The sequence below is a fragment of the Barbatula barbatula genome (assembly GCF_947034865.1).
Source record: "Barbatula barbatula genome assembly, chromosome: 2".
Lineage (NCBI taxonomy): Eukaryota > Metazoa > Chordata > Actinopteri > Cypriniformes > Nemacheilidae > Barbatula > Barbatula barbatula.
The window spans coordinates 21141427-21163143 of record NC_136767.1 but is presented as its reverse complement, the minus strand read 5'-3'; the positions used below and the strand labels follow the sequence as shown (position 1 = coordinate 21163143).

Sequence of the window (21717 nt, the reverse complement as noted above, 5' to 3'; positions counted from 1 at the left end):
TGTGTTTTAATGGCGGCAAGAATATTTAATTTACAATGACTGTATTCTGTTCAGCTCTCTGAAGTACCTATACAGTGGGTTAAGTGCTTTATATAAATATTTTTATAGCTTTGATGGCAAATACAAACACAAATTGCTGCAATGCAGGAAATGGATCCGAAATTACTTTTAATTCTTATAATGTATAATATCAAACATTGACTGTAACTGCCTTTTCATGGGTGGCTGTGTTTTAGGACACTTGATTTAGTTTTTTAATCATGACTTAATGTTGTTTTGTTCACAAGCGACACGAGCAAGATAAATGGAATTAACACGCAGTAACTTCACATGCCGTGGCACAAGATTTGTACGGTGGTTATTTTCATAACTTAAACGAGTTTATTTGTGCTCCATTTTAAAGGAGAGTATTAAAGAAGATTGATCAGATTGAGCCTCTTTTGAGTTTATAGGTCATTTCCCCTGGATCATTCTCTGCCCTGAGAACCATCCTTCCGTCACCTGGTAACTAAATCAGCCTGTGTGACCCAACTTTCCCCTGAAGAGATTGAATTTACCTCACAAACGCTGAGCCAGTGAGGCCTTTTTTTACCAGGTGATTAGGAGGAGGCTGTAGCTGAAAAAGAATGAACTGGGATAGAAAAGGGAGAGGCGAAAGATACCATCTTTGCAGGAACACTAAGTAATGGATAAAATTGAAGGATTCAGGATGGAGTTTAGAACTGCCCTTTAGATTTAGAAATGCAGTTTGTGCTTTTGTTATCGTGGATCAAAATTAAAAGCTGAGTAAATAATATTAAGTATTTGTACCATATAAATGAAACAGCCACTACATATGTTAATTTAGCATTCACCTTACGTTCTCTGAACTTTCAGTCATTACTAATGAGGACTGTCCTTTCTTTCTGTTAGCTGTCGCTTTCTATTATTGTAAGCACGTCACAGCAGCTAAACCAAGTGTATTGTTGTTTTAGAAAGCTCGTCTCAATCCACTGAACTCGATTAAAAAAAAGTCCTGTTTGATGTTTAGAATATAATGTAAATCCCCTCTGACTTTATAGAAGTAGTAGACACTAAACATTTACAATGGTGGCGTTTATTGTGCAGGTCCAGCTGGTGTGGTCTAACATGAGATGCAATTGAATTTATCATGCTGGATATCAACAATTCAATTTTGGTGTAATTTCCAGGTTGCTTTGAGTATGAAATTTGAATCAAACCATTGAAATTTCTTTGAGAATGAGAAACATTAATTCAAAGATTATGCATGTTCAAGGGATAACAGCAGCTGTGTTTTATTGTTTTATTTTACTGGATTTTATTTAATGTCTATTTTTTACATTTTATTATTGGAAGCCAACATTCCAATCATTTTCCCCGAAAAGGGCAAGAAAAGACCCTTAAAATGTTTCATCCCAAGTCAAACTGCTGTCAGTTACGGTCCTGTTCTGAGATGCAGGCAGAATAACACCCACAGTATATTTGAGCGTACACATTTATTTCAACCTCTTTTCATGACTTTATTTTTTTAACTGCAACGGAAGTCAGTATCTGCTGTAATAATATTCTCTCTGCTAATATCAGACATGCTTAATGTTATGCATGAGACAGAAAATGTGTCTTGATGAGTGTAATTGTTCTCAAAGAGATTTTCTTTCAGAACAAATCAGAGTCTTTTTCATGACTTAACATTCATTTTATAATTCACTTTTTTTCTAAATGAAAGCATTTTCATTGTAATGAATTTTAATATCTGATCTTATTTTTAGACTCGCTAATACAATATGGGAATAAATGTCTATATTGATGGGGTTGCATTTGAATTTACAATGTCACATTTCACTGCTCATTGAGAAGCATGTGTGACTTTAAAGCTGTCGAGTTCACATGCTTTTATATGTATCCATTTCTCCTGAATTATAGAAAACCTATAAGCGTATTGAGAGATTATATCTATGGAATGCACGAGTTTAATAACCCAAAGTCATTTTCATTATCTGCGCCCGAAACATATTTAATTTGACACTCAGTATGATATATGCTATCAAGAATTGTGATACATCTTTGCTTGTCAGTACAGTGTTACCAGACCACGTGTGGCAAATTCAATCATCAAACATTTCTCATTTGCGAATGCTATTAATACCACTGAGTTTTGAGAAGCCACTTCTTCTCAATCCTGCAATCACTTGTTCGAGCGACTCTGAGACGCTCTTTAGGAAATTACATCCTTGATCATTATTAGTTAGGAAAGTGGAGCCTGAATTGCTGTGTCTTCTTTCAACAAGCTCAGTACAGAGTTTTTAAGGATACTTTACTGACATTTACAGAATCAGCAAAGTCTGATATCCACAACGGACCTCATTAATGGCCCGTACAAAATACAAAAAAGCAAGCAATGGCCAAAGTCTCTCTTAGTGGCCACAAAACTCCAGTTGTCTGTCCCAGATGTCTTCTGCCAGTCCCAGTGCCCACAGAGCAGATTGGCATCAGTGAAGTCTAAGGTAAATTTGAGAGGGGGTGAGGGAGCCAACCACTGCAGCCAAATCTGAGAACTGTTGTTGCTGATAAGGTAAAATGACACCTGTAATGAAACTCCAAACATTGAGGAAATGTGCCGGGGATGCAGAATGTGTGGATTCGAGAGTCATATCTGTGAAGGAAGGAGAAAGAAAAAATGGTAGAGTCATAGAGACAGATGTATACTGCGCTTTTGAGTACAGGCTGCTTTTTACACTTGACCTGGCAGTCAGCTATGTGCGTGACATTCATAACCTGCATCCAGGAAACTAGATGAAGTAGAACTAAAACAAAAGCAACTCTACAGAGGCCTTCAAGGGAAGCGAGGGGGTTAGACCATGCTGTACGGACGTTTTTTAGACTCCTGTGGGTTCAAGGAAGTTCATTGTATTCCTTTGACATAAATGTTAAAGTTTATGGTTATCAACTATGAATGTAAGGTCAGATTATTGTAAGCTTTACAACCACCCTTAAGAAAAAAAAAACGGTTGGATGTGTAGCATGCGTAGCTTTTATGCAACAGCTTCCTTTTGGCTATGACATTACATTTACACATTTGGCAGACGCTTTTATCCAAAGCGACTTACATTGCATTGTCGTATACATTTATACATAGGTATCTGCAATCCCCTGGGGCTGAACCCACAGCCTTACGTTGTTAACGCAATTCTCTTACCACTGAGCTACAGGAAAGCATCTGTATTCCAATCACATTCTATGTAACATACTATTTTTTCCTGGTCATATTATTTCCCAATTTGTTCCTGGTCTTTCTAACTCGCACTTGAAATGCCATTAGTAGTCAGACTGTTTCCTTTGTACAGTATTGTCAGTGACAAATGTTGTGTTTTGTAAAGTTTGCTGCTGCTATATTTGTAGATTATTTTGCCACATGTTTCTATGATATATTGGATATCTTAAATTAGCATATTTTTAGCATATCAAGTTTAAAGCCGTTTATTGGCAAAAACATAATATATGCAAAAAGTCAATATTTACAGTGTCGGGCCTTGTTTTTCATAACCCCTGTAATTCGCTCTGGAATGCTGGATATTAGCTTCTGGGCCAAATCCTGACTGGTGGCGAACCTTTCTTACCTTATTAGTGCTCTGAGATTATCAACATTTTTGGGCTTTTGCTTATCCACTTACTTTTTGAGGACTGACCACAGGTTCTCTATATGGGATTGTGAATGTTTGCAAAACAGTATTTATTTGCCAATACTTGGCCACGACTGTAGTCCGTCTTTCTGTTAGGCTCTAGTGGACCAGCAATAAAGATCATTTTGGTTATTATTTCAAAGAAGCAGTAATTGCACGTTGTCTGTCCAGAATCAAAATGATACTCATCAAGATGGAAATGGAGTGTCTCTCATCTAGGCTTAAGTAGAGGCAGTCTCAACATGGGCGTGATTTTCATGAAAACGTATTTCTTTGGTGGTAATAGGCCAGAAAGTTTGTCTTGCTTGGGTGGCATACAGAGTGACACAAAAAGCAATGTGCTTGAAATAATTTTGTCAAAGAACCAAATTTAAGAGTCCACCGGGACCCGCAATTTAGTAGTGTCAACAGAATCTGTTAATTCAAAGGCAGAAGAGTATTGGTCACTGGATCTTAAGTCCATAATGGTTTGGTCCCATAAATTCTCACTGCTTTGATCTTCATCACTAGTCTGGCCACTAATTATCTATTCGCCTTCATTCATTTCATGTCTTTGCTTTTTGACACGTAATTAGGAGCCAAGCACCATATGTGCGTAGGTGTATCTTTCTTTAATTCTTCGGCTGAGAATATGTCAATCATGTTAAAATGTGAAATTTGGCACACGGAGAAGTGTCTTAACATCTGTTTTTTTAGGATCTATAAATTTGCCGTGTCTAACTTCAACCTTTGTGTTGTTTGTAAACCCACTAGTGTCGCAGTTTGAAGTTTGTGGTATTTCACTTGATACAGAAGTATTTAGAATTTAGTATTTATTTTTTATTTTAAATTGGAATGTTTTTCATAGCAATTCATTGGAAAGTCAGCTAAACTAAATAAAAAATAAACAAGTTCACGGTTTCATCCTATTAAAAATGCATGACAGAACAGATGTAGCCTATTTAGGGCCTCAGTTATTGCTCTCTCTGTATCTCACGCTCCCCCTCTCACACTTTTTTCACTCACACTCATTCTTTCACATTAGCTGGGATTGTCTTGACACTTTCTGACACTTCTGTGTTAAAGTTCTTAGTTTACTGAGCGCTCAGCATGTGCTGTAACCCCTACATGATCGCTTTCACACACTTTTCCTGAAACCTTCTTCAGATCCTCAGAGGCATGGCTGTGAAAATACACCACATGGTTTTAAATGTCTAGGGTGTTTGGTGCAGGTGTTGGAACAGTGATGTCTAACTACATGAAGTGGATCTTGGTGATGAAGGCTCATGTGTCAAATGGATTTGTGTGTAACACGCTTCCAGGCAAGCTGATTTTTCACGTCTGTTGATGTCTTCCGAAGAGGCCGGAACTGACTTGGGGAGTTGATGTTTCTATTTATATAGACTTTTTAAAGAAAGTCATACAGGTTAGAAATGACAAGAGACAGAGTTAATAATGACAAAAGTATCCCCTTAAATCATGGGTCTTAAACTTAAAAGGACCCCTTAGATGAGAGCTGCATGGAGCAGGGACCCCCTTATACTAAATGTCTGAACGGAGCTATTTAAATAGAAACAACCCTTATTGTCAAAGCAATATCATGTAAAGACATTACATAAGCACTATTATGCATGTTATTGTTCTAAATACTTACTTTTCTGTGAATATATGTTTATATAGATCGTTTTATTATTTTAAGGTATTTGCAGCATCGTACATTTTCATTTAACTTTACTGTGAGATGGACAATTAAAAATTTATTTTTTATCAAGGCTTCAATGAGATGACTGACCCTGGGTAATGGCACAAATACCATTGGTTGTCTCTGGATGCGAAATAAATCAGTGCAGATGGAATGCTTTCTGTTGTAAAAGCAGTCCGTTTTATTAAGTGTAACATGCAACGAGTCCGCGTTATTTTTGGTGCAACTTGTTTGACGTGCACCATCCGTGCAATCAATCATCGATTTTAAACACGTCACATTAGCACTTTACAGCTTTAACAAACTTGAAACAGAAGTTCAGATATATATAAGAATGCACTTTATTTGCACTCCTTTCATGCGTACTCTGAACTTATCGGAAGGGAGACCGAGAATGAACTTATTCTAACCCTACTGTTTGTTTATGATGCAGATGTAGAGTTTCTTCTATAGCTTCTGCTGCCTGAATGGATGTTATTGTCCACATGCAGGTTATAATTTAAGTGCGTGGGAGCTTCAATGAGTGAGCTCAGCCGTGCACATGCACATCTTAAAGAGAACATTGGCTGTAATATTTCTGAACCCATGCTTTACATTTTTAACAGAAAATTGCCTGTGAGTAAACTAATTGGCCAACCCCTTGCGTTTCACAGACCCCCGGTTGAAGACCAATGCTTAAAGTAGACTCACAATTACTAAATTCAGTTCTGTAATATAGAGACCAAAAGGTATACTGTTGCCTTTTGAGAGAATAAAACTTAATATCAATTAAACATCAAATATGTCAAATGTGGCCTAGTGGTTAGAGCGTTGGGCTTGTTATCAGAAGGTTGCAGGTTCAAATCTCAGTGCCAGCAGGTCATGACTGAAGTGCCTTTGAGCAAGGCACCTTACCCCTGATTGCTCTGCAGTAATGTGCCACTGTAAAAAACTACTTGTAAGTTGCTTTGGATAAAAGCGTCTGCCAAATGAAAAAATGTGAATGTAAATGTAAATAAAACAGAGTAGAAATTGCATACAAATGCTTTGGCTATTAAGTTATTGCAAAGTTATATAGTTAAGCTATTCAAAGATCAGCCTTCAGGGATTCACATTAAATTATGATGGAAATATAATGTCATACATTTGAAGCAGCAAAAAAGTATATATCAATATTCATAATTTTGATAATTTCTTGTTTATATGGATTATTTTAAAGATTTTTTCATAAAGATACAGATCTAGAACTAGGATGTAAGCTATTTTTAACCATTTAAAATAAAGTGTTGTTTCAACCTATTGTTGTGTCAGTTTGATTTTGAACCTCATTGAACAATAACTCCCCCCTGCCAGAGACTCAAGGACAAAAGTAGAATAGTCTCATTATAATCAACAAAGCTGCCCCCACAGCGGGCAGGTGATGTGACATGAGTTGTTGGATCCCCCCAGTCTTTTGCCACGCTGCGTTGTTGAGGTGACTTGCACATGTAATACATTATCACTTTCTTTACACATATTGTCAGACCTTCTCCAGCCTGTTGAGGATTTTTCAATCGAGTGCTTCGAGTTAAACAACTAACTGTGACTGTCCAGTTTTTTTCTAGACCTTGAAGGAACCCGCATAAGAACTACACTGTAAGACATTTCATTGTGTTTTTGCGGTCACTGGCAGCAAAAGTGCCCCTTTACAGTAGCTTAACTGTATATGTACCTTACAGTAATATGACTTTACAGCAACTTCTTTTTACAGTATAATATCCATACTGTAATGTCTTTGTACAGTATAATACCCATACCACAATTTGGCTTCACAGTATTATAACTCTATAGTCACTTCAATTATAGTATTGCACAATCATTTCAAAATTACTGTATTTCATATTATTTTACAATATGTCCCACTAGCAGTACAAAATCTCTATGTTTACATGAATACTGTTACAATTTATAAATTCAAAATAAGTGACATTTTTATTTAGTACATTATTATTAGTTGCATCCATTAATAATGTATTTTTGAACAATGTGATACATCAGTGCCTGAGGACTACTGATGAAATCATAACAATATAATAGTATCTGTAAGAATAATAAAAAAATAGGTTGAACACTGTAAATGCAGCCAATATTGTGGTCAAAATCTATTATAACAAAGCAAACCAGGATGATGTTAATGAGCCTACAGGCAAAAAGCTTACAAGATCCATTCTAGGCTTGTCTCTGTTCTGGCGTTGAACTGGCACCGGTACATTGCTAGACAGATTGTCTAAAGAGAAACAAAAAGAAAATGGATTTTCTCTCATTTAAACTGTCGACGAACAGACAGGCTAACAATGAATGCAAAAACATAAAATACAACAATCAAAATATTATTTTATTCACTTCAAACCACCAACTTTATACAGTTTATGCATTAAGTTGGAATATGAACCAAACTTGTGTTATTCTTTAAATCAGACAAAACACAGCAATATTTCAGCAAACCCGCCGGACCTGAACCCCATAGATTGTCAAGAGGAAGATGAAAGACATCAGACCTAACAATGCAGATGACCTAAAGGCCGCTATCAATGATACTTGGGCTTCTATCACACCTGAGCAGTGCCTCAGGCTGATTGCCTCCATGCCACGCCGCAATGATGCAGTAATTCATGCAAAAGGAGGCCCAACCGAGTATTGAGTGCATAGAAATGAACATATTTTTCAGAAGCCTGACATTTCTGTTTAAAATATTCTTATTTTATTGATCTTATGTAATATTCTATTTCTGAGACACTGCATTTTGGGTTTTCATTATCTGTAAGCCATAATCATCAAAACTTCAAGAAATAAAGGCTTGAAATATTTCACTCTGTATGTGTTATTAATCTACACTAACCTAAAGGATTATTAGGAACACCATACCAATACTGTGTTTGACCCCCTTTCGCCTTCAGAACTGTCTTAATTCTACATGGCATTGATTCAACAAGGTGCTGAAAGCTTTCTTTAAAAATGTTGGCCCATATTGATAGAATAGCATCTTGCAGTTGATGGAGATTTGTGGGATGCACATCCAGGGCACGAAGCTCCCGTTCCACCACATCCCAAAGATGCTCTATTGGGTTGAGATCTGGTGACTGTGGGGACCATTTTAGTACAGTGAACTCATTGTCATGTTCAAGAAACCAATTTGAATTGATTCGAGCTTTGTGACATGGTGCATTATCCTGCTGGAAGTAGCCATCAGAGGATGGGTACATGGTGGTCATAAAGGGATGGACATGGTCAGAAACAATGCTCAGGTAGGCCGTGGCATTTATACAATGCCCAATTGGCACTAAGGGGCCTAAAGTGTGCCAAGAAAACATCCCGCACACCACTTGCACAGTGGTAACAAGGCATGATGGATCCATGTTCTCATTCTGTTTACACCAAATTCTGACTCTACCATCTGAATGTTTCAACAGAAATCGAGACTCATCAGACCAGGCAACATTTTACCAGTCTTCAACTGTCCAATTTTGGTGAGCTCGTGCAAATTGTAGCCTCTTTTTCCTATTTGTAGTAGAGATGAGTCGTACCCGGTGGGGTCTTCTGCTGTTGTAGCCCATCCACCTCAAGGTTGTGCGTGTTGTGGCTTCACAAATTCTTTGCTGCATACCTCGGTTGTAACGATTGGATATTTCAGTCAAAGTTGCTCTTCTATCAGCTTGAATCAGTCGGCCCATTCACCTCTGACCTCTAGCATGAACAAGGCATTTTCACCCACAAGACTGCAGCATACTGGAAGTTTTTCCCTTTTCACACCATTCTTTGTAAACCCTTGAAATGGTTGTGCGTGAAAATCCCAGTAATTGAGCAGATTGGGAAATACTCAGACCGGCCAGACTGGCTCCAACAACCATGCCATGCTCAAAATTGCTTAAATCACCTTTCTTTCCCATTCTGACATTCAGTTTGGAGTTCAGGAGATTGTCTTGACCAGGACCACACCCCTAAATGCATTGAAGCAACTGCCATGTGATTGGTCGATTAGATAATTGCATTAATGAGAAATTGAACAGGTGTTCTTAATAATCCTTTAGGTGAGTGTATATAATATATTGCTTTTACTTTCTGAAATGAGTGACAAAAATGTTTATCTTTTTCACGATATTCTAATTAATTGGGATGAACCTGTAAAAGAGATTGATCTTCATTGTTATTTTTTTCGTAATTTTTGACATCACACCATAGGACAGATTTGCATATTAATTTACCAACTACCCATAAACAGACTTCACCATGGTTGCTCATGTCACCACCACCAAGCCTTGAAAAACCCTTTCATTATAAGCAAGTAAGGTAAAGCTTTAAAAAATTGCTTGCTGGTGTGTTGTATAATAAGGGTTTGTTAACCACATACATTATTTCATTTACCCCTTTAAAAACCTTGTATTAAATTTGGGGCAATGGAAGCAGAAGTGCTAAAAGTGCATCCCTGTGACTATTGATATGGATGCAGTAGGAGACTTGTGCAATAGACTTTACTCTGAATGTTGTCTCTATATTAGTCAATGTATGGATTTCTCATATTTACAGTATTTATTAAATAGCTTGAATTTTGAATTACTCACCTCTGTACCATCACCCGCTTGGTGCACACTGATACTCCAGATTAACACAAACCGAGACAAAAAGACAGCAAAATCACTGACGAAGACATAGATGGATTGCTTCATAGAAGACCTAAGCCCTCAATGCTGCAGGCTACCTCATCAACAGAAGAATTGCAATGATGGCAACCTGGTAGTTGTATATATTCCTGTACTTTCACAGACCTTGTCACAGAGCAGGCCCAGGGATTAGTTGCTTTGGGCACAAAATCACATAGTTATAGTTATAGTGTGACTTTTTATTGTTGGGGATTGCCCCACTGAAGCAATATGATTCCACTGTTCTGGATATTTCAAGGAGTGTAGTCATCAAATGATTATTTGCCTTTATTATGCAGCATGATGACCACATACACTTGTGAGCATATTATTTAGTTTCTGTAAATAATCCAACAATGTACAAATGAATGAACAGTTTGAACACCACTAGTATACATATTTAACGTAATATAAATTTTTAAATCGTATGCATAAATGCATAATAACACTAATACATCACATTGTGCTAGTGATATGGACCTGTAATAATCACAAACGATATCTTATTTTATTATATGTACTGTATGTAGCAGCAGATTACCGATAAGTGCATAAACATTAGCCGCTATTCTAGCAGATTTAAACTGATCAAGAAAACATGATTTAAGCACTCATTTGGAGTGTCTAAAATTGCGAAACTTACACACACAAATCCTGATATAACACGTGGCAATGTCTGAATGATTTGTCTTTGTTTAATTATCAAATTTATTTGTGTCATGGCCAACCGCTACAGAGACATCAGAGCCAGATGTGAATTAACATGCACTTGCCGAGGTGAGCCCCAAAAACAGTGTGTCACTGTAAATTACAATGGAATGTCATAAAATACCCATAATGCAATTCATATTAAATTAATTAACAGTAAAATAAGATAACAGTGTTTTACTAGGCATTTTGTAGTAAGTAACTGTAAAAATTACAGCAAAGTGTAGCAAACAGTGTAGATGCACGACAATGCCTAAAGGCCAGCTCTGCTGACGTCATAAAGAATAAGGCAATATCAGAACAAAAATCCAGGCGATCGAATAGTGAACAACAGCTCATAGTGTATAATAAGTAGTGAGGACAGTTAAGTAGAAGAAACAGTTGAAAAAGCTTGATAAGTTAAAAGAGAGAGAGTTGCACATAATTTACATTAATACAACTTTATAACACTAAATGCTTTGGGGAAGGAGAGCGACACCTCATAATTTTCTGTTTTTGCAAGGGTGTGATAAACACTCTTCAATTGGATGTTATGTGGTATTTACCGCAGGTTCGGAGAAGCACTTTTTAAATGAAGATTAGATCATAATGAATCACCTGCATATATGATTATTTAACTCTTCACTTCTACCAAGTCCACCTATCAGTCATATGCGGCCATTGAATTGAATGGCAGCATCAAAAAATGTACCTGCACAATGAGGAAATAAATGATGTTTTGATAGCTGGCTTTTTCGAGTCATTGGGACATTTTGGCACATTTATCATAGGAGGAGATGCCATAAGTGGATTGTGCTTCATAATAAATCCAGTTCTAATTATCCATTATGTTTTATTGCAGTAAGTGTGCAGGCATTCCTAAAAGGACAAGGCCAACAATTAGCACTCTTGGATTAGACGTGAACTCAAACCCTCTCAGAGACACGCACAGGCCCATTAACCCCCCCCCCATTCTTTTATACTTCATTACAGTTTATCATTGAATTTTCACATGGGAAGGAAAGTGTTTATAATTAGGTGTGTTTTATGATCTACTGCATCGCTGTTATCGCTGCTTAACTAGGCACAGATTAAATGGGAGCGCTTGGAATTAAATAACCTATTCCCCCGTTGCACGTTTGACCTTGGCTGGGCTCTACTTCATTTACAAATTTGGCACTTATACATATACCTATACAAACATTTAATGAGGATGTGCATTCGAACCCACGACCTTGGCGTTGCATGTGTCACACTCTACCGGTTGCGCCAACTGGTAAGCCGCCGGTTGTGTTACTGCTTGCATATATGCTGACATGTGTACAAAGCGCTCCTGCAAATTCACCCATTGACCTATAATGTAAAAGGGCGATTTTAGCTGCTGTGCTGTGTGGTTAAATTGATGGTATCAGTTTTGTACAGATCAATACAGGTTTGCATTTAGATAAAAGAGCATGGGGTCAAGAACATAAACATACTGATAAGAGTTAGCTTATGTCAGAACCCGGCCTAGAACTCGGGTCTCTGGTGTGATCGCTAGGTGGTAATACCACTGAGCCACCAGCAAACAGGGGTAGGATCCAATAGAAACACAGGAGATGAGGTCTCAAGTAAGAAGGTTTAATAAAATAAAGATGACAAAACTCCAACAAAGGTTCTTCTCCAAATGAGGTATTAAAAGAAAATCAAAACCTCCACGAGGGGAGAAAAAAAACTAAAGACAGATGCAAAGAACTTCTCTAAAGCGCTTAAACAATTCTTAGACTCAGGGCACCAGGCAGACATCTCATACAAAGACCAAGTAACCAAGTGTAACAAAGACAAAACTTAAATACACAGGGGCAAACAAGGTGCAGGTGAAGATGATTACACAAACGAGAGACAACAGGTGAGTGACATGACCTCTAGTGGCAGAACTAAGGAAACAGCAGTCACAAATGCTGACAGGACCCCCTCCTCTAGGAACGACTCCTGACGTTCCTTCCAGAACATCCCGGTCTCCGGGCACGAAATTCCCGGATCAAGCTGCGGTCTAGGATGTCCTTGGTCGGAACCCAGGAGCGTTCCTCTGGCCCGTAACCCTCCCAGTCCACCAGGTACTGCAGGGAGTTCTGAACCCTTCGTGAGTCCAATATCCGACGGACTGTGAAGGCTGGCTGGCCGCCAATGATCCTGGGTGGCGGAGGGGGCCTGCGTGGGGGGGCAAAAGGAGAAGACAAAAAAGGTTTTAACAAAGACACATGAAAGGTAGGGTTAATTCTAAGGGACCGAGGAAGGTACAAACGGTAAGACACAGGGTTTACTTTCCTGGCAATACGGAAAGGGCCAATAAACTTCTGGGCAAGTTTCTTAGACTCAACCCGAAGAGGCAAGTTCTTGGTAGCCAACCAGACCTGTTGGCCGGCCCGGAAGCTGGGAGCCTTCAGTCGATGACGGTTAGCCTGATGCTGGTACCTCAAGGAGGTCTGGATAAGTGCACGTCTAGCCTTTTTCCAGGTCGACTGGCAGCGTCGGACAAAGTGTTGGGCAGATGGGACACTGATCTGTGCCTCTTCATCAGGAAACAGTGGAGGGAGATAGCCAAACTGACACTCGAAGGGGGACAATCCTGTGGCAGAAGATCGAAGGGTGTTGTGTGCGTATTCTGCCCACACGATGAAGGTGGACCATGAGGTGGGGTTGTTGGCCACCATGCAGCGCAGGGTGGTCTCAAGATCCTGGTTGACCCGTTCTGTCTGGCCATTAGACTCAGGATGGAACCCAGATGACAAGCTGGCAGACGACCCGACCAATTTACAAAAGGCCCCCCAGAATCGAGATGAAAACTGGGGGCCTCGATCGGAGACAACATCCTGAGGAATACCAAAGACTCGGAAGACGTGATTAATCAGAAGCGTGGCAGTCTCCTTAGCTGAGGGCAGTTTGGGTAAGGGAATGAATCGGGCGGCCTTCGAGAACCGGTCCACAATAACCAGGATAACAGAGTTGCCCTGGGATGGAGGGAGACCTGTGATGAAATCCAGAGATATGTGCGACCACGGTCTATGAGGAACAGGCAAGGGATGCAGGAGTCCTAAAGGCCGCTGGCGCCTCGATTTCCCTTGGCAGCACACTGGACAGGCCTCCACAAAGCTCCTTACGTCCTCCTTGATGGAGGACCACCAGAACCTCCGCTGGAGGAAGTCCAGGGTACGTGCAATACCAGGGTGGCAGGTCAGAGTAGAGTCATGACCCCACTGCAGAACCCGGGTTCGGACGGATCGAGGAACGTAAAGTCGCCCGGGAGAACCACCTCCTGGGTCTGGTTCTTGGGCTTGGGCCTCACGTATCTCCCTTTCCAATTCCCAGCGCAACGGCGCGATGATCTTAGCCTTAGGGATGATCAATTCTAGTGACTTATTTGGGGATTCAGGAGAGTAAGCTCGGGACAAGGCATCCGGCTTGACGTTCTTAGTGCCGGGCCTGTAGGACAGAAGGAACTGAAAACGATTGAAAAATAAGGACCATCGAGCTTGGCGAGGATTGAGTTGCTTAGCCTGCTGCAGGTATTCGAGGTTCTTGTGGTCTGTGAGAACCTGAAAAGGGTGTCGGGCCCCCTCAAGCCAGTGGCGCCACTCTTCCAAGGCGAGCTTCACTGCAAGAAGTTCCCGATCCCCGACATGGTAGTTGCGTTCCGCTTCCGATAGGCGACGAGACATGAAGGCGCACGGGTGCATCTTACTGTCCTCTCCTCTCTGAGAAAGGATGGCCCCAACTCCCACATCCGATGCATCCACCTCTACCACAAAAGGTCTTTCAGGATCAGGAACGGAGAGTATAGGTGCTGATGTAAAGCGACGCTTGAGGTCACAGAAGGCTCCTTCTGCCTCTGAGGACCAGCAGATCTTGGTAACACCTCCCTTAGTCAGTGCCGTTAAGGGTGCAGCCACGGAGCTGAAGTTCTTGATAAACCTTCTATAGAAGTTAGCAAACCCGATGAAACGTTGAACCTCCTTGACTGTCGTAGGGGTAGGCCATTTCAGGACTGCCTCGACCTTCTTGGGATCCATCTCAACATGACCTGGGGTGATGATAAAACCGAGAAATTGAGCATGGGTGACGTGGAACTCACATTTCTCAGGTTTCACATAGAGATGGTTATTCAGGAGGCGTTGGAGAACAGCACTGACATGTCCTTCATGCTCCTTGAGAGATCTCGAAAAGATTAAAATGTCATCCAAGTAGACAAAAACAAACTTGTTCAGCATGTCCCGGAGTACGTCATTTATTAGGGCCTGGAAGACTGCTGGAGCGTTGGTGAGCCCAAACGGCATCACCAGGTACTCATAGTGACCCGTGGGAGTGTTGAAGGCCGTCTTCCATTCATCCCCTTGTCGAATCCGCACAAGATGGTAGGCATTGCGTAGATCCAGTTTGGAGAAAATGGAAGCCCCTTGTAGCAGCTCAAAGGCGGAGGCCATCAGAGGAAGGGGGTAGCGATTCCGAACCGTGATTTTATTGAGTGCCCGGTAATCGATACACGGTCTGAGTCCTCCATCCTTCTTCCCCACAAAGAAGAAGCCCGCTCCTGCCGGAGAAGTGGAAGCACGGATGATGCCAGCCGCTAGGGACTCCTTGATGTATGTGTCCATAGCGATGCGCTCTGGAGGGGACAGAGAAAAGATCCGACCTCTAGTGGGACAGGTGCCAGGGAAAAGGTCAATGGAGCAATCATACGAGCGGTGTGGTGGTAGGGAAGTGGCTCGGGACTTACTAAAAACAGCCTGGAAACGGTGGTAGACACTAGGGACTCGAGACAGGTTGATGGATTCTTGAGACTCGGGACTCAGGGTAGGGGTACTCGAGAGGGGACAGGTAACCTGGCATGCAGTACCCCAACTCAGAATGGTTCCAGCTAGCCAGTCGATGCAAGGGTTGTGTTGGTGCAGCCAGGGATAGCCCAAGATCACAGGGAACTCGGGAGAGTCAATCAGATAAAACTCCTCTAGATTTTGATGTTGGAGAACAGTGAGACGCAGAGGGTAAGTGATCTCCGTAATGCAGCCCGGTTCCAAGGGTCTGCCGTCTAGGGCAGTAACGGTTTGGGGTCGAGGAAGTAATTGGGAAGGTATACCAAGGCTCCTGACTAGAGACCGGTCCAGAAATTCGCCAGCAGCCCCGGAGTCGATCATGGCTCGGATCTGATGTTGATGGCCCTCCCAGGAAAGAGTTACAGGAATGGAAAGCACTGCATTGGGCGGAGGAGCACTAATCTTCCCCATCACAGCCCTCCTGTAACTGGGCGGGGACGGTCGTTTCCCGGGAGCTCGGGACAGAGGAGACGGAAATGCCCAGATGCACCGCAGTATAAGCAGCGATTCTCCCTCATGCGGCGATCCCTCTCTGTAGGGGAGAGTCTGGAACGTCCCAACTGCATGTCCTCCGGGGGCTCGAATTTCTCAGAACTGGGTGAGGAAAAACGTACAGGATAGGGTTGCCTGTTCCCAGACAGTTGGGGCGGAGACGTCTTGTGACGGCTTGACTCTCTCTCTCTCAGCCGATTGTCCAGACGGATAGCCATGGTGATCAAGGACTCGAGATCAGTCACGGGTTCGCGAGTAACTAGCTCGTCCAGAATGTGTCCGGACAATCCTCCCTGGAAGCAAGCCATTAGAGCTTCATCGTTCCAACCGCTACTGGACGCAATGGTCCGAAACTCAATAGCAAAGTCTGCAGTGCTACGTGACCCCTGCTTAAGGGTGAGTAGTTTTCTGGAAGACTCCCGACCACTCACTGGATGATCAAACACCCGCTTGAACTCCTCCACAAAGAGAGCGTATGTTCCACAACAGACATCTTGAGATTCCCACACCGCTGAGGCCCAGGAAAGTGCCTTATCTGCAAGGAGAGTGATGATGTAGGCGATCTTAGCTCGGTCAGTGGGGAAGCTTGAAGGCTGGAGCTCAAAGGTCAAGGAACACTGAGTCAGGAATCCTCCACATGAATTGGCATTTCCCGTAAAGTGCTTAGGAGGTGGAAGCCGGGGTTCAGCGCCTACTTGGGGTACAACAATGGGACTGGATGCTGGGGAAGGTGGACTTCCTGGAATCAGTTGAAACAGCTGGCCAATGGATTTCATCATATCAGCGAGAAGGTCAGAGTGCTTGGCCATTAGTTCCTCCTGACGGGAAAGAACTGCTTCATGGCGTTGATAGGCTACCTCATGCTGAGCCATCACTGCCACCAGGTCCTTATAGGTGAGTGTTTCTGGATCCATGTTGTGACTTGGTCTTTCTGTCAGAACCCGGCCTAGAACTCGGGTCTCTGGTGTGATCGCTAGGTGGTAATACCACTGAGCCACCAGCAAACAGGGGTAGGATCCAATAGAAACACAGGAGATGAGGTCTCAAGTAAGAAGGTTTAATAAAATAAAGATGACAAAACTCCAACAAAGGTTCTTCTCCAAATGAGGTATTAAAAGAAAATCAAAACCTCCACGAGGGGAGAAAAAAAACTAAAGACAGATGCAAAGAACTTCTCTAAAGCGCTTAAACAATTCTTAGACTCAGGGCACCAGGCAGACATCTCATACAAAGACCAAGTAACCAAGTGTAACAAAGACAAAACTTAAATACACAGGGGCAAACAAGGTGCAGGTGAAGATGATTACACAAACGAGAGACAACAGGTGAGTGACATGACCTCTAGTGGCAGAACTAAGGAAACAGCAGTCACAAATGCTGACAGCTTAAACATTCACCTTGCGTCCCATGCTGACTTTTAATATTGTGGCTATTTTCTTTATTACAATAATCCATAGATAGACTGCATCTTTCTATATTTGTTTGGAGCTTCTAAATAAATAATTCCGAATGAAAATTACTTCTAGAATATGTTATTATTTTATCAAATATTTCTGCTGAAGTTTGGTAGTTGACGCAGCGTTCATGTTTAATTCATGGCGGGACAGTTTAGGCGAAATAAAGCTTAGGTTTGTTCACAGCAACAGATGGCAGATGGATCTGGATTCATTTCAGGTTATACCTTCTATTCATCACCAGAATATGAGCAACAGATGTGGGGACAGAGAGCTGGATAAGTTTTGTTTTGCTGTAGTAGAAGGAAGGCTCAGACTATTATCAAAGGGAGCTCAACAGGAAATATAACACTGCGGTAAAATATTGCATATTGTTGCATTTTTAAAATGACACCAAATTCTCAGATTTTCATGGCTTTACACTGTAAATATCACCTGATAGCATGTGGTTGAAGCTACAGCCCCATTCTTCTGAAATCCTTTTGTTTTTCAGACCAAACTTTTAAAAGTTTCTGTAAGAAAAGAATGGCGAAAACACCAGATGCCCGCCAATATCTCATCATCTTTGTACATAAGATTTGGTTACATGTGACATTGACTACGTTTACATGCGATTAATGAGAATATTTCAAATAAACAGAGTAAGGTATTAATCTTAGTAACATGTTTACATGACATGAAAACACCTCTTTGCTCCCGTTTACATGAAAGTTTAATTAGTGTGATTAGGTATAATACAGATAGCACAAATGAATGGCTTTCGTTTTATTATTATGTTTGCCTAAAATGCAAAACAACGTTAGGTGGACGTATTTTATGGTTATTTGGCGCCACAATGGATAAAGAAATTAGATGGAAAATGTCTCCGCAACGCTAGTGTGCACTGTCATTGCGTTCGCACTTTGTTTCTATATGAAGGAGGGAGTAGAGACTCCTGACAGCAAGTTGTGTTGACAGTAAAACTTCAGACTGTCATGTATACCATGAATTTGCTCTTAAGGTGCATGACAGAAGCACATGTGTAAGTTACCTTCGTCAGAGCATCATAAATGCGATTATAATCGGCTTGTGCCACATATGTTACTTTGATTATGCTAACTGCGATTATGAGCCAAATTACATTATTTAAACCGAAAGATTGTGTATTCATGAAGTGTAATCACATTATTGCCACATTATTTCCTATTGTAATCGCATTTTGAGGGTGTAAGTAAACGTAGTCATTGAGAATGGTGCAGTCGATATGTGAGATTAAAACTAAATGTACATTAAATTGTGATGCAGTGTGTATTTTAAAGCTTCTATGTTGTTTCAAGAAAATCAGTTTATCTATGCTTTGTGCAAAACCAGGACAGATTCCTGCTCACTTTGACATTGGCACCAAGTATCTGCAGTGGAGGAGTAACATTTCATTTTGAATTATTTAGAGTGAGCACCATGTTTTCTACCCTGAACTTTGAAACCCTCTCTAATAGTCTGCATCTAAGATTTCCTACTTTTGCTTCTTTACCCATGGGATGATCTGTGGCATTTTCCTGACATCCCTGGTGTGATTCTGCCAATATCCCAGAATGCACTTCACCATGAACCAGGTATCAGACAGCTGGGATTGTCTAACTCAAAATAATGGCTTTCTTTGTTAAGTGCCTTTTAAAATATTTAAAAACACTTGCCTTGCAAATGAAATTATTTGAATAATAAAATGATGCTGCCAACTTAAGCATCTTTCTTGTGATGATTCTTTGGAAGAATATCCAAAAATGCTGATTTCTTCATCCAGGAACAGATGTCAGTTGAGTCAGCCACAGAGCTTGGCACACTCTCCTGAAATGTTTTTGTTAATTAAAAATCAACTAGATTGAAGGGCTGATCATGCAGGACACATTGTGTTTAAAAGCATCTAGACTTATACCAGGGCTATGGTAACATCTCATAACATTACCCAAGAAAAACACAAAAGGGTGGTGTAAGAATCCATGTTGTTGTGAATCGCTAGGAGTAGAACCCAAGTGCAGGCAGTGGTGAAGGGGTTAACAAGTCTTTAATTATAAAACACAAAACAAACACCCACGATGGGGAAAACACTGACAAAACTAAAATACAATACTGAAAACAAACCCTTCCCATAAGGGGGGGACAAATAAACTAAGTAAGAACACGACACAACGTCAGACAAACAAGATCGGGTTGGCAAAGGACAGGGCAAGACAAGGCAACTAAAAAAGCAAGGTACATCTGCAACGAACAAGGTAGTTTGTACTGCAAACGAGGTGTTTTGTACTGCGAATGAGGTGGTTTGTACTGCGAACGAGGTTGTTTGTACTGCGAACGAGGTGGCTTGTACTGGGAACGAGGTGGTTTGTACTGAGAACGAGGTGGTTTGTATTGGGAACGAGGTGGTTTGTACTGGGAACGAGGTGGTTTGTACTGGGAACGAGGTGGTTTGTACTGCGAACGAGGTGGTTTGTATTGGGAACGAGGTGGTTTGTATTGGGAACGAGGTGGTTTGTATTGGGAACGAGGTGGTTTGTACTGGGAACGAGGTGGTTTGTACTGCGAACGAGGTGGTTTGTACTGCGAACGAGGTGGTTTGTACTGGGAACGTGGTGGTTTGTACTGGGAATGAGGTAGTATGTACTGCGAACGAGGTGGTTTGTACTGCCAACTAGGTAGAACAAGACAATAGACACAAGGGCATTAAGTAGGGAGACTATCAAAGGAGATAACAATGGGAAGGTGTGGGTAATGAGACACAGGCGGGAAGCTAATAAGGAAACGAGAGGGGCGGGGCCAAAGACGAGACCGGAGAGAACATTACATCCATTCATTTAGAACCCACAAAATACCACAATATGCACTGTTGAATTTGCTGGTATAAACGCTTTCATGGGACAAATGTGACCGACATTGTAGCATTCAAAACTCTACAGACAGTCTCTCATGTATTGCGAGTTTTACTCCAGCATGAATCATAGACAGTAAAAGAGTACAATTATTTTACATCAGGAAGGCACAGAAATAAATTATATCTCTAAATAAATTTGACTTCCTTTAGAATAAAGTGCTCATGTTGAATCGCCAATCCTCAACATTCACCCTGTTTCTTTTTATTCTTCCACGCTTTTAAGAAAATGGTAGCAGCACAAAGAAATATAAACAAATTAACACTTTGCCTGCAAGGAAGTGCTTTCTTACATCCATCTGCACCCAGATGCATTTTAGCTCATCAGTCGATCACAAAGCAATCAGTTGTTCCATTTTCCATCGCTAATTCTTCTATTCTTTTCATCAAAAAGCACTCGGAGAGCCCTGATGTGTTGTTAACGTAGAAGATGGTTTAAATTGCTTTAGTAGAATCGTCTCTTTTGCACTCTGTTTAAAATCAATGTAAAGCTCGGAACAATCCCGAGAGGAAAACCATATTTACATACTTAAAGCTGAATGAAATGCAGACAATATTTAGATAAAAGTGTGACCTTTTCTCATAATTTTAAATGAAAGCACGGTACGGTATAGGGCTTTATGTCATGGAATGTACTGTATATTGTTTTGAAATACTAATCTTAAAACGATCCTAAGTAAGCTTATTATGTGAAATGAAAGTGTTTTCAAATTAGAGAAAATGTTTTTACATGCATTGACTCTTGATTTCACAGGTGCCACTGATGCTCTTGCTGACTCCCTGTCATCAGTTGGTGGTACATTACCTTACTTCCTGCAAGAACCAGAGGATGCTTACATAGTAAAAAATAACCCCATCAAGTTGCGTTGCCGTGCGACTCCTGCCATGCAGATCTTCTATAAATGCAACGGAGAATGGGTCCATCAGAACCAGCATACCTCACAAGAGCACATGGACCAAAACACTGGTGAGTACAAATACTGTACCATCTTGCTGCCTTTACTGTCCACCCTTTTTGCCTTAACTTAATATCACCAAAGTCTCTCTTACCATAGAGATTTAGAAAATTAAATGGTTAATGTGATATTGTCAACGGTTAAAGATCATCAATTTGGTTAGGTTGCTATTTTCCTCTGTTTGGATATCGTCTTGCCAAGTCGTAGCAACTGGCTGTCTACTGTAATGTACAGTGCAATGTAGATCTAATTAAAGGGACTGTCAGAGGTACACACTCAACACTGCATTATTTTAAGGATTTTAGCTTTTGTGTTGGTAAAAGAATAAAAAAACGAATCCAGCAGCTTCTCTGAGCACAC

At 40.9% G+C, this 21717-nt stretch overlaps 1 protein-coding gene across 1 annotated transcript in view; it reads left to right on the top strand.

Moving 5' to 3' along the window:
• The window catches only part of unc5db (unc-5 netrin receptor Db), a 133340-nt gene that overhangs the window by 51046 nt on the left and 60577 nt on the right, over window positions 1-21717 (top strand). Inside the window, exon 2 of the mRNA XM_079475054.1 lies at window positions 21156-21368. Within this exon, the coding sequence (XP_079331180.1) occupies window positions 21156-21368 (213 nt within the window). The remainder of the gene's footprint in view (window positions 1-21155; window positions 21369-21717) is intronic.